A 12,625-nucleotide genomic window follows, 5' to 3' on the forward strand; every position below is an offset into this window, starting at 1 on the left:
TTTTTACCAACTTTTTAAGATTGTTCTGAATGCCAACAGTAAGGTATTAATGTCCCCAGCACCCTTTTTACTGAAGTCACCTGTGGGTGTAGGTTGTGTCTCTGGGCCATCCCAAAAGGGTCTTGTCTGATTCAGAAACTCAAAGTTTATAGTATTGAAGTATATTATAGTAAGATAAAATAGCTCAGCGGGTTGAGGGCTCGCTGCTCCAATCTTAGCGTGATCGGTCGCAGGTTCTGTTGGGAAGGAGCCTAGAACTTTCCTACATTTCCTGTCACAAGCGCTTTACAATTAGTCAAGACTTCTAAGCACTATAGCACTGGGAAAGCTTCTTTCATGCAAAAATAATCGCACAGAGGCGTGGCCGGTCACTAAATATAGTTATTTGCATCTTATATTTCAATCCCAAGTATTAGTTGAATTAATTTGTAAAACTGTTGTACATTGTAAAATAGCTTTGTTCAAAACACACGGTAAAAAGCAGGCCCTCTGCCAAAGAGGAATGTGCTTGCGCCAAGAATAGATCGCAGAGCTTGTGTGCGGTGTTGCATCACTGAGTCTAAAGGCTTGAACATAGAACATGGTTGACCAACTAGTCCTATCAATCACAGGCCAACGGGGACTAAAAAAGATTCAAGCCACACAGAATACTATGGGAAAACAGGTTTTTTGTAGGAATTGCTGGACCAGATCAAATATAAGTTTGAGTTAAGTGCTGAGAGAATAGCGGGAAAATGTGTTTATGTATGTATGAATTAATGTTTATAACATAGTAAATTATGTGAAACAAGAGTGACAACGTATTCCTGCTAATAGAGCATTAATGTTAAGTAGGGAACATGACCATACAACACTGGAGCCTCTGCAACATCCCTTGTATGGCAAGAGGGATATGTTTGGAGAAGCTCTGCGGGTATCCAGTGACTAACTGAAGAGTATTTAAGCTGCCGGCCCAGGAGTTGTCGTCAGGAATTGGGAGCCAGCGATGACGACAGAATGCTGGCCTGAAATGGCAGAGCCCTCTGCCATTTCCCCAATCCTCATGATCTGTAAAGATTAAAGTCTTGTCATCACCTGCAAGACAGCCTCATGACTTTTGATTCTCTAGAGGGGTGCATTTACTCTGGTTTATGGTGATTATGGGTCCTCTGTATTTTAGGGGTGCACCCCTGTAAAATGGGGCTTGCTTTCAGTGGTGACCCCGACGTGATACTTATTTTCTTCCCCTGTGCTTTGTGAAGCCCCAGGCAGGTCAGCCACGCCCAACTGTAGTGATCAGACTCCTAACTTAAAAACCCCATGTATCCTGAGCGATTTTAGTAAAAGCCATTTTAAAAGAAATCCTTTCTGCTCACTGGAGCAGGGCATGGCTCCAGAAAGACCGGCATGGGGACTTCGTAACAGAGGGAAACTCAAGTGAACAACGCCCATGTGAGTATACTCTTGCAGGTGATGACAACATGGGAACATGTATGTGATATGGTGATTGTGGTGATAGTGGTGATGTGATTGTTGTACGAGGTCAGTGGAATAGATGGAATAGGACTTTTGGTGATGTATTGGTGATGAAGTATAAAATATGACTTTTTGGTGATAAGTGGGTCATGTATTGAAATTGTCACGTATTTCTGTTTTTCTACTTTTTATAATGGAAAGGAAAGGGTTCCCCAGCTTATAAGGACTGGCAGGTAAGGGACCATCAGCTGCCATACAGGTTGAGAAGGTAGTACCACACAGTATTCTTCTTATGATGATAAAAGCAAGAAGTGGTATTACGTAGTGGCTCTGTATAAGGAATGGGCCTGGATCTTAGTCTTTTATATTTTCTCGTGCTGTCTTTTGTGGTAAAAAAGGAAGGGAGGTGGATGAGTCGTGGTGTGTGTATGTATGTGTGAAATCAAAGTGGAGAAAGTCTAAAAGTGGGTGGGGGGAAAAGTGTGTTGATCTGTATTATTGAAGCACGTGCAACATAGTAGGGTTAAAGTGAAGCATTGGGGACGCGCGCAATATTATGGAGGAAGGAACTCCAATAAAACACATGCATAGGGTTCTGCTACTGTGTTGTGACAGAACAAATAAACAATTGGTAGTAGAAACAAAGGAAGGCGGGACATCCTGCTCCTGGCCAGAGCAGGGCTCCCATAAAAGAAACATGCTAGAAAAATTGTCCATCTTTGTAGCAGCAAAATATGAAGGGAACAAGTCCCAAAAAAGAGATGAGATTCTAGATCTCTGTAAATTAGTTGAGGATATGGAAGATCAGGAAGGTGAAAAAGAGATCTTATGTAAGGGGATATACCTGTAACGCCTAAACCTGCAGTAGGGTATACAAACCCAGTATATAAGCCTCCAGAGGTAGAGAGAGTGTCAACAGGATTATCAGGATTAGCAACTAGGAGGGGGGACTTGAGAGCTTTTGCACCTCCATATAATCCATTCACATGCTCTAATATGCCCGTAGCATTAGTGTACCTAAAGGGTCCACAAGTAGACCTTGACAATGAGCTAAAACCATTGCAGGAAAGATTGGTAAGGTTACAAGTACCTGAAGAAGTATCACCAGAAATAAGGGGATTGGAGTTCAGGAGATTTATTGTTTAGGTTTAACCCTGAGGCAATATGACATGTTTGTGTTGAAAAAGATGATGGGCAGAGTGTATGGACAGTCCTGGGACAAGAAGTAGAACAAGCAAGGGATAATAGAGGGGAAGATCAAGGTGGTAGAAATAATGAAGAGGCCAGGTAAGAAGGAGATCAAGGAGAGGAGGCAGTGAGAAACCCATCCCTGCCACAAGAGGCAGTGGGGAGGGACAGACAAGGGAATAGACCAGATTTAATCATGGTAGTACAAGATCAGAAGAATACTAAAGGGGTAGAAAACAAAATAGATATGCAGATACCTGTAATACATAAAGAAGTAGGGATAACGCAGTATGTGCCATGGCCTCAAAAGGACAAAAATAATTTGATTAAAGCTCTCCCCCAGTTTATAGACCGAGCTAGTAAATGGATCTATGAATTTGAAAAACAAACAGTAGGGGTAGCTTTAGCAGTAGGAGACTAAGAGTTTACTGGTCACCATAGTCTGGGACCAGGCTGGGGACATATGGGCAAGGGTTGGGGTAAGTTTTGCAGATAATGAACATGATGGAGAAGCCTTTGATGAGGTAAGGGCAAGGGTATGGGCTGCCTTAGGAAGGATGTACCCAGATACCCCTGACTTGGTCTTTAATTCAGTGCACAATGGGTGATGATGAGGACCCAGTTAGGTTTATTTGTAAGTTACAGGAAATGTGGAGAGTTGAAACAGTACCATATTTCTATTTTATTGTAAAGAGGGGACTACCAAAAGAGGTCCTGAAGGCACTAGATAAAATTGTGGGAATTGAAGCCAAAGGGTGGGCAGAGATACAAAGTATAATAGTCCGCAATTGTAAGAGAATCAAGAAGCAGGACAGGGAGACAATCCAGAAGCGGCAAATGGACGAGGCACAACTAGTGGAAAAGAAACTAAATAAGGTCGTCATTCAAGCACCAGTAAAGGCACCGGCTCAGGGGGAAAGGACAGGAGATACTCAACTAATTGGGAATGCCACAATTGCGGCACTATGGGGCGAAGGAAGACTGGGACAATGGGTTGGGGGGGCAGTACCCCAACCCACAGTGGCGATAAAAAGCAGCACCAAGGGGGAAAAGGAGGATTTCGAGTAGCAAGAGCAGGAGGCTTTGGGAGGATAGGGCCTCTGGGAGGAGGATTGGGACCATCACAGTGCTGGTGTTGTGGTAAATGTGGGCATTTAGCAAGGGGGTGCAGGAAAAGGCCTGGGGTGAGATTTAATTATGGGCCTTCACCTTCAGGGCAGGGATTCCAAGGGCCTCAAGGAAGAAGACAACAGCAATTTGGGCTAGGGGGTCAAAATCAGTCCCCTTATGGGGCTGACAGGCAAGGGCAACATGGGCAACAACTACAGCATGTTGAGGGAACACAGTTTAACAGGATGGCAGGGGGAACAGATGCACCATTCCAAGGAGTTACAATGACGGCGGCTCTTTTTCATTCCCCAGGACAAATACATATTCTGATTAGGACAGCCAACAGAAAGCATGTGCATGTCCAATCCTATTGATAACCACAGACCCTGAAGAGGAGCCCTTGGTGGAAGAGGAAATGGGAAACAGGCAATTTTTATTTATGGTAGATTCAGGTTCAACTAAATCATGCATCATGGTGGGGAACTTTCCATTATCTAGTAGAAACTCTTTACATGCAGGGCTTCTCTGGGGCTAGTTCTACAATTCCATAGACTGAGGCGCTGGATATAAAAGTAAGAGGGGGAGGTAATACGAGCCCTTGTTACATTCAGAGAATTCCCCTGTGAACTTGTTGGGTAGGGATCTGCTCAGAAATGTATCAGTCACAGATCAAGGGGTAGTGTGTTCCACTCCAGGGATGTGTGTAGCTCAAACAATGGTAATAATCAATGCAATATCAAGGGAGTCGGTAGCCCATGGGGTTCTTATGGTCCCAGATATATTTTTTGTTATTGTATTAAGGTATTAGTAAATGCAGTGCCTCATATTGCAACAAAGTGTTGGCGAGTGCCTACGGGTTTTATTTTCCAACTCATGGTGCCACCCGAGATGGTGGCAGGGACAACATTGTCATTAGATTTGCAAGGACTAGTAGTGTCAGAAAATGAGTAGTCCTGATTGGAACAGACCAGGATGGGTGCGAGTGGTGCACAATATTATGTATAAACCTGACAGTACAATTAAAGGAAATGACGGATAAGGAGTTATTTGAGGACAGTGAACAAAATGGGGAGATTATTTTGGGAATCTGCATCCCCTGTGATGTGATATGGTGCAGTATAGGGAGGTACAGTGCCCCCTGATGGCAGTAGTAACTCAGATGTTTTATTTTTGAGGAGGACATGGGATATGTGCCAGCATAATTATGGACTGTTAATCCACACGATGTTGTGTTACTGAGAGCTGTGACCCCTGTACAGATTACATTGAAGTCAGGTGCTTAGCACAATCATCCAGTATGTGGATGATCGGTTGGTATGTAGTGAAAAGGGATCATCAGTGCAGGAGGGATTGTGTTGCATTATTGTAATTGCTGGCTAACAAAGGGTACAAGGCGGATAAAAAGAAGCTACAATACATCCAACAGGAGGGACTATAATTGGGACAGCTCGTTTTTGTAATGGGGGGAAAAATGTTTTTATCGGATAGGGCGGCGGCAGTGCGCACCGCCCCTCGGCCCAGTACTGTGAAGGAAATATAGCAGTTTTTTGGGCTTATGTAATTTTTGTAGGGCATGGATCCTAGACTACGCAGTCTACACAAAGCCACTGTTACAAAGTTTCAAGGAAGGATAGAGGACTTAAAAGTACATTTGAATGGACTGACAAAATGACTAGACAATTTGAGGATTTAAGCTATTTGCATGGTCCATGGTCCCTGTATTAACAACTCCGGTTTATTTACAGGAGTTCTTTTCAGTTCCCACTCTGATGAATGGCTCATGCATTGACGGAAGGAGACATATTATATGATGGGTCATTAATAATTGATCACGGGACGGAAGCACACAGGGGCGGTAGTGGGACACGGTAAGGGGGGGGAGAAATAGTGACCACCCCTGTAGAAAGCGAGAACATGGTTTCATACACAGCATTGCTTATACTAGACCATTATTATCTGGGGAACTGATCAGTCCCAGGTTTAAAGGTCCATATGAGGTGGTGTTCATGTCCGTATGAAGGAGTTAGATATTGGGTGCATCTCTCGGATGTCCTAAGAGCACCCAAAGAGGAGACATTTTTGAGGATCCATGCCAGGGTGGGTGGTGTGCAGTGGCACACACCTGCTTTTTTCTTTCTTTTTAAATGTTTACATTTTTTCTTGCTTTTTCTTTTGTCTATTTTATTTTTTTGTTTGTTGTTTTTTTGGAAGGTCCAGGATCTTGTCAGCCCTGGTGGGAAAAGGGTCTCTCTCTCTCTTTCTCTCTTTCTCTCTGTCTCTCTACCTCCGTCTTTTTTACTTTTCTCTTTCTTTCTCTCTCATTTTCTCTTTCTCTCTTTCTTGATCACCTTTTTTCTCCGCTCCAGGAATAAGCAAAGATGGCTGACCGACCTCTCTGTTATGTAGGGACAATGATAAATTAAGATGTTATTTAGTCTAGAAATGTAGTAGTAATGTGTTGTTTTATATGACACTGGTTGTGTTTGTTGGAAGGGGATGTGTGTTATATGGGGTGGCCATATAAAGCGGGGGGATGGACAGTTGGAAAAAAAATGATATGTCTATAAAAAAAGAAATGTAAAGTGTCTCACTTTTTGCCTGCCACCCCTACAAGTTTTCTTAGACGAATGAAACGGGAAGTATGACTGACGTATGATTTACATGAGGTGTTGGGTTTTGACACTATTTCTGATGTCCAGAATGTAGAAACATTGAATAGCTAGTGCTCTGATGTGCACATTGCAGGAAGGAAATTGATGAAGGATGTTACATGTGTGCATTTATCCCGCACACATCAGGGTCTCCTAAGGCTTTTAGGTCCACATCCAGTCCCAATTAAGGAGGCACAATGCTTGGTACATCTTGCACCATAAGGGATAAAGGGCACAATCCAGGCACATAGTGTGCAGTTGAGAAGCATTGATCTAGACCCAGCATTATGCAATGGCAACACGAAATAACGCCAGTGGCTACAAAGACCATATTTCTCCTTGGGAGGTTACTCAAATGACAATGACCGGGCACTACAGTGATGTGCCTGGCAGATGGGCTTATCGAGTACAGCGGAGGAGCAATATCCCAAATAAAGACTGTGTGCGCAGTATGGTCCCAACACATCACAAGGCTGACATCGATTGCAACAATGAAGAAGCCAGTGCGAATAGATAGGACTAAAAAATTTAACTGCGTTTTAGAAATGAAGGAACAGATCCTGGTGGCGCAACCACACTCTTGTGATCCCTGGTATGACAAAAGGTACAGCAGCAGCAGTGATGGATTACTACTGTGTTTGTGGCCGACAAGCCTACTTGCAACTCCTATCATCTTGGAGGGGCAAGTGTTCACTGGCCACCCTGCACTCAGTGCTACTAGTAATCCTGGAAGGACATGTGAAGGGAGAAGAAATGCCTGTTGAGGTGCTAACAGCCACTCTAGCACATAAAAGAAACAGAGAAGCTTGCAGATCACAAGAATTTGGTATGCTGCCAGAAAAGGGACGATTTCAACGGTGGGGAAGAAAGAAAAGCTCAAACTGTCAAAGGACTGTTCCGCACTGCTTAGAGGAATACCCAACAAGCATTGGACTTTTATAGCTCCGCAGAGACCATCTTTTTAATCTTTTTTTGGCTCTTGGGGTACAAGCAGCTGGTGCAATTTTCTACCCCCGGAGGATGCTGAGAACGGGTCACTAACCCACGTCATCAAGGCAGTGCACAATCTAGGTGTTCAAATGAAGGAAGATGGTGGAGTTCAGAACACAGATTGGCTACCGCTTGCCTTTGATTGGGTCCTGTCATGGCTAAGGGCAGCAGTAAAAATACTGGTTCCTGCGATCATGTTCTTCTTGGTTCTCTTCTACACGTGCAATGGGGTCTCTGATGAGATGTTCCTATAGTCACTTATAGTGCAAAGATGATGGTATCAATTGGGGGACCTAAAACACCTTGCCATACAATAAACAGAGAAAATCAAACTAATATTTCTGGGGTTGTAGATATGTGGGGTGGGGATGAGTTTGTTACTGTAGAAGTAACGAAAGGGGGGAATGTTGGGAAGGAGCCTAGAACTTTCCTACATTTCCAAACTGGCCCAAGCGCTTTACAATTAGTCAAGACTTCTGAGCACTAAAGCACTGGGAAAGCTTCTTTCATGCAAAAATAATCAGTGTCGTGGCCAGTTACTAAATAAAGATAGTTATTTGCATCTTATATTTCAATCCCAAGTATTAGTTGAATTAATTTGTAAAACTGTTGTACATTGTAAAATACCTTTGTTCAAAACACACAGTAAAAAGCAGGCTCTCTGCCAAAGAGGAATGTACTTGCGCTAAGAATAGATCGCAGTGCTCGTGTGCGGTGCTGCATCACTGAGCCTAAAGGCTTGAACAGAGAACGTGGTTGACCAACTGGTCCTGTAAATCACAGGCCAATGGGGACTAAAAAAGATTCAAGGCACACAGAATACTATGGGAAAACAGGTTTTTTGTAGGAATTGCTGGACCAGATCAAATATAAGTTTATTGAGTTAAGTGCTGAGAGAATGGCGGGAAAATGTTTATGTATGAATGTTTATAACATAGTAAATTATGCTAAACAAGAGTGACAAAGTATTCCTGCTAATACAGCATTAATGTTAAGTAGGGAACATGACCATGCAACACTGGAGCCTCTGCAACATCCCTTGTATGGCAAAAGGGATACGTTTGGAGGAGCTCTGCGGGTATCGAGTGACTAACTGAAGAGTATTTAAGCTGCCGGCCCAGGAGGAGTCGTCCGGAATTGGGAGCCAGCGATGACGACGACAGAATGCTGGCCTGAAATGGCAGAGCACTCTGCCATTTCCCCAATCCTCATGATCTGTAAAGGTTAAAGTCTTGTCTTCGCCTGCAAGACATCCTCATGACTTTTGATTCCCTAGAGGGGTGCATTTACTCTGGTTCATGGTGATTCTGGGTCCCCTGTATTTTAGGGGTGCTCCCCTGTAAAATGGGGCTCGCTTTCATTTAGAATCCCGGCAAGGCCAAGTCAACCTTTCATCCTTCCGAGGTCGATAAAGGAGTACCAATTTCGGTTGTGTGATATTGTATGTAAATATGTTCTCTGTAAAGCGCTTTGGATTAAGGCACTATATAAATAACACATCATTATCCTTATATTTGTTTTACTATTCCATTGCTCCCTTCTGAAGAATGCTTTATAACTGACTCATAAATTTATTATTTATGCAAGAAACCTTGAATGCAAGAGTTTATTTGAATACCTGTAACTGTCAATCTTTGTGTAACTCCACTACTGCTCACATTTCCCCTCTTGAGATCAGCTTGACTGCTCAGCACGCTACCAAAACTGTGTAGAACAAGTTTATACCAAAGGTTGGGTTGCCTATACCTGTAGTCATAGTTGTTAGTAGTGTTCCCAGAGCGTACTGCATTCAAACTTTGCCTAACAGCCCTTACCTATAAGTCTGCCTTCTTGGTGGTCATTACCTGTATAAGGAGAGTTAGTGAACTGCAGGCTCTTTCAGTTCAGGACCCTTTTGTGACTATTCACAAAGATAAAGTGGTATTGCGCACACACCCACGCTTTGTGCCCAAATTCATCTCGAAGTTCCATGTGAATCAATCAATCGAACTTCCTACTTTTTTCAGAACCCCACAAACTCAGCTGAAAGAAGCCTCCATAAACTGGATGTTAGGAGAGCAGTCATATACTACCTTGAAAAGACAAACTAGTTCTTTATCTCTGTGGTAGCTGGTAGAGAAGGAGATCTTGTCTCTGAATCGGCTATTTCCAAATGAATTGTTAAATGACTCACACTGTTACTCTCTTGCCAAAAGAGATTTACCACTGTACGCCTAGAGCTCACTCTACCCTGGGCAGAGGGGCTGCCATAGCATTTATTACAAATTCTCCTCTAGATTCTATTTGCAAAGAAGCAACCTGGAGTTCTCTTCAAACCTTCACCCAACTCTACTGCTTAGACACACATTCTAAGTCTGATTCTCAGGTGGGACAAGCAGTGCTAAGACATCTCTTTTCTACTGTTCCTTCACACATCCCACCACCATTCCCTGATAATCGGATTTCTGATGATTGTATCTGCTTAGATTTAGATGCGCGCACACTTGCTCCCCTATTTGAGTAGAAGGAACATAGGCATCTTACACCTTCTTTCTTCTATACTCACTGACGCTTTTGCAAGGCTTCCTCACAGCAGAACAAGAACAACCGGTGGGACTTCGACCCGTGAAAGATTTTGGGTACACTACACGTCACGTTGGGGATAGTGTTAGAGTCACGCCCATGTCGAAGTCCCTTTTCGATCTTCAAAAACAAATGCAATTCTCTGCAATTACCACTAGATGTTGGACTATATGCACAATCTAAGCAGATACATTACCGTAATTGTATTTCTGAGGACTGTATATCATACGCTTAGTCACTTTTCCTGCCTCCTACATCATTCTCACCTGTTATAATGCTTTTTTTCAATTGTTTCTTTGAGATGTAACCTGGTTTGCTCTGTCATGTTTGTTTTTTTGTTTTGTTTTGCCTTTCAAGACTCGCCACAGCAGTGCACCGGAGACTTGTAAACGGACTCCAGAGCAAACTCCAAAGTATTTCAGACACTTGCTCCTGTGTATTACATTTTCATTTCATATATATTGTAGTCCTGCGCGTGACCTTTTTGTTCTTCTCTGCCAGGGTGCCAATCTCCAAGGAGTGAAGATGCTTTGTTCCAACGCAGAAGGAGCATCTCTGAAAGGCTGCAATTTTGAGGATCCTTCTGGACTTAAAGCAAACTTGGAAGGTAACTGGGAAGTAATATTTATGCATCCATCAAAGGCCTTCTACACAAAAAATGGTCGGCTCTAACATAAGTATCACTGAAATAGAAGTTGCATTAATGGCTGTCGCGCAACACTGAGAAATACATAGCAAAACATCTTTCTACAGGCTGGTGCACCTCAGGAGGATCTTTTAAATACGCAGGTGCATCAATGCTTCAGAAATGGTGCATTTTCCTTGCACCATTTTTGGCTTCCTTTTGGACAGTTGCACTTATATACACACTTTACAACAGTGGTCCTGTTTTGCCATGAGGAGTTTATCTAAATCGTAATTTTGGGAATCCAGTGCAAAACCTATTTTATTTTCCTTTTTTGCCTCATACTCTGTTATTCACACAGGCACAAAAAAGCTTTGTCTGGACGTTCAAATCTCCAAGCTTAGTCTTATTTTTGTAGAAGATGCAAGTCAGTGACTGGTCACAAAGTGGTCCAATTTTGTAGATGTGTATAGCTATGTCTTTTACACATAAAAGCATGTATTGGTTATCACTTACAAGAATACACTCTTCATTGAAAAGTAAGCTCCACATCACTGGGTCAAGCACAAGGCCTAGAAAAATCTTTGGAGAGTCTGGTCTTCCGTTTTGGTTGACACACTGTTCTACCATTAGGTTAGATGATCACAGAGCCCTTTCCAGAAGGTTGTGCAAAATTCTCCCCAACAGGCATTCGCTGATATGGTGGTTACATTTTTGGGCACTCCATTGGTCCATGCACATTTAAAAAAGTAAATGCTCAGTGGGCCAGGAAAGTTTCCTTCATGTGATTAAACCAGTGTTTGCAGGACAGGTTTTAATAAATGTATGTTGTATGCCCTACTATTTGTTCCTTTCACTCATAATTGAAAAAAAGACAGCTCTGACAAATGCAGCGTTTGCACTGGAGATGCCAGTAATAAATCTCTGGGACAAAGCACTCACCTTGGGTAAAGGATGATGCAGGGTAACTTAGGTTTCAATCCACAATTAAGGACTTAAAAATTGGAGTTGACCCGCATGAAGCGCTATATAAATAACCAACAATAAGGTGGAGCAAAAATATGACAGTAGTTGGAAGGGGTCAAGTTAAATTGTTATCTATTCATGGTTTTAGAGTATGGGTTGGACAAATGGCTAGAGGGTCTATGGAAATTATTTCAAATAACAGGGTGCGTTGGTGGGTACTATAAGGGTGCAGAAGTAAGACACTGACACAGAGGGGTCATTTGATTATTAGAAACTTTAATTCAAGTGTGAAAAATGAAAAGATAACCCTATCTTGCCCCAACTCTAAGTGGGGGGTTCCCTGTCTCAACTGAAATAGCTAGTGACAGAATATCCAAAGCAAAGGTCCCAAGGTCAGAATCCCAACTGTCCCTTACAATGTGTTTTAAACCAAATTAAAAGAAGGTCTTAATAGCCAAAAGGGGGTGACTCCCTTCCGCTGGACAAGACAGTTTTGGAATCTTCATATCTTGAAGTGTTGGGGAATATCTCCCTTCCCCAGCCTTATTCGGGCTTGAAATACAGTTCAGCAATTGTTGGGGGAAACTCTGTTCCCTAGTTGGCCCTTCTTAGCTTCTCTTTCTGTCTCTGGGTCCACAACTTGATGGGCAGCCCTGGTTCCTTTTCACCAGGCACAGTTGCAAAGAAAAGGAACTTGGATATGTTTCCAAACTAGGTGGGCCCCACACCCTGGTTGGCAGACCTGGTTTCCTCTTTCCAGCTACTGCGCTGAACGAGAATAGCTTGGGTGCACTCCCCAGGTGTGGCATCCCATACAGACTTGGTTTACTCACCTGCCAAGTACTACATTTATTGTATATCACTCACAGTTCTCTTTTTATGGGTGCAGGTCCCAGACTTGCAGTGCAGGTTTCCGCTAGTACCCTGTTAAACTTGCTTCACTGTTTTGCCGAGTATTATTTTTGAGATTAGGCTTCCTGAATTTCTTTTGACTTTAAACAGCTCCCAGACACAATAATGTGGCTTTTCAGGCTTACTTGCCTCCTCAAATTCTCTGTCACTCTGTAGGGCCCCCGGC

General features: G+C 42.9%; 1 protein-coding gene across 2 annotated transcripts in view; it reads left to right on the forward strand.

Annotated features, from left to right (window-relative positions):
* KCTD9 (potassium channel tetramerization domain containing 9) overlaps positions 1 to 12,625 on the forward strand; it is a 411,318-nt gene that overhangs the window by 336,871 nt on the left and 61,822 nt on the right. For both annotated transcript variants that reach the window (XM_069617594.1, XM_069617595.1), the window contains one exon: positions 10,458 to 10,563. In XM_069617594.1, the coding sequence (XP_069473695.1) occupies positions 10,458 to 10,563 (106 nt within the window). The remainder of the gene's footprint in view (positions 1 to 10,457; positions 10,564 to 12,625) is intronic.

Source organism: Ambystoma mexicanum, chromosome 10 (assembly GCF_040938575.1).
Source record: "Ambystoma mexicanum isolate Mex_15411 chromosome 10, UKY_AmexF1_1, whole genome shotgun sequence".
In the NCBI taxonomy this organism is placed as follows: domain Eukaryota; kingdom Metazoa; phylum Chordata; class Amphibia; order Caudata; family Ambystomatidae; genus Ambystoma; species Ambystoma mexicanum.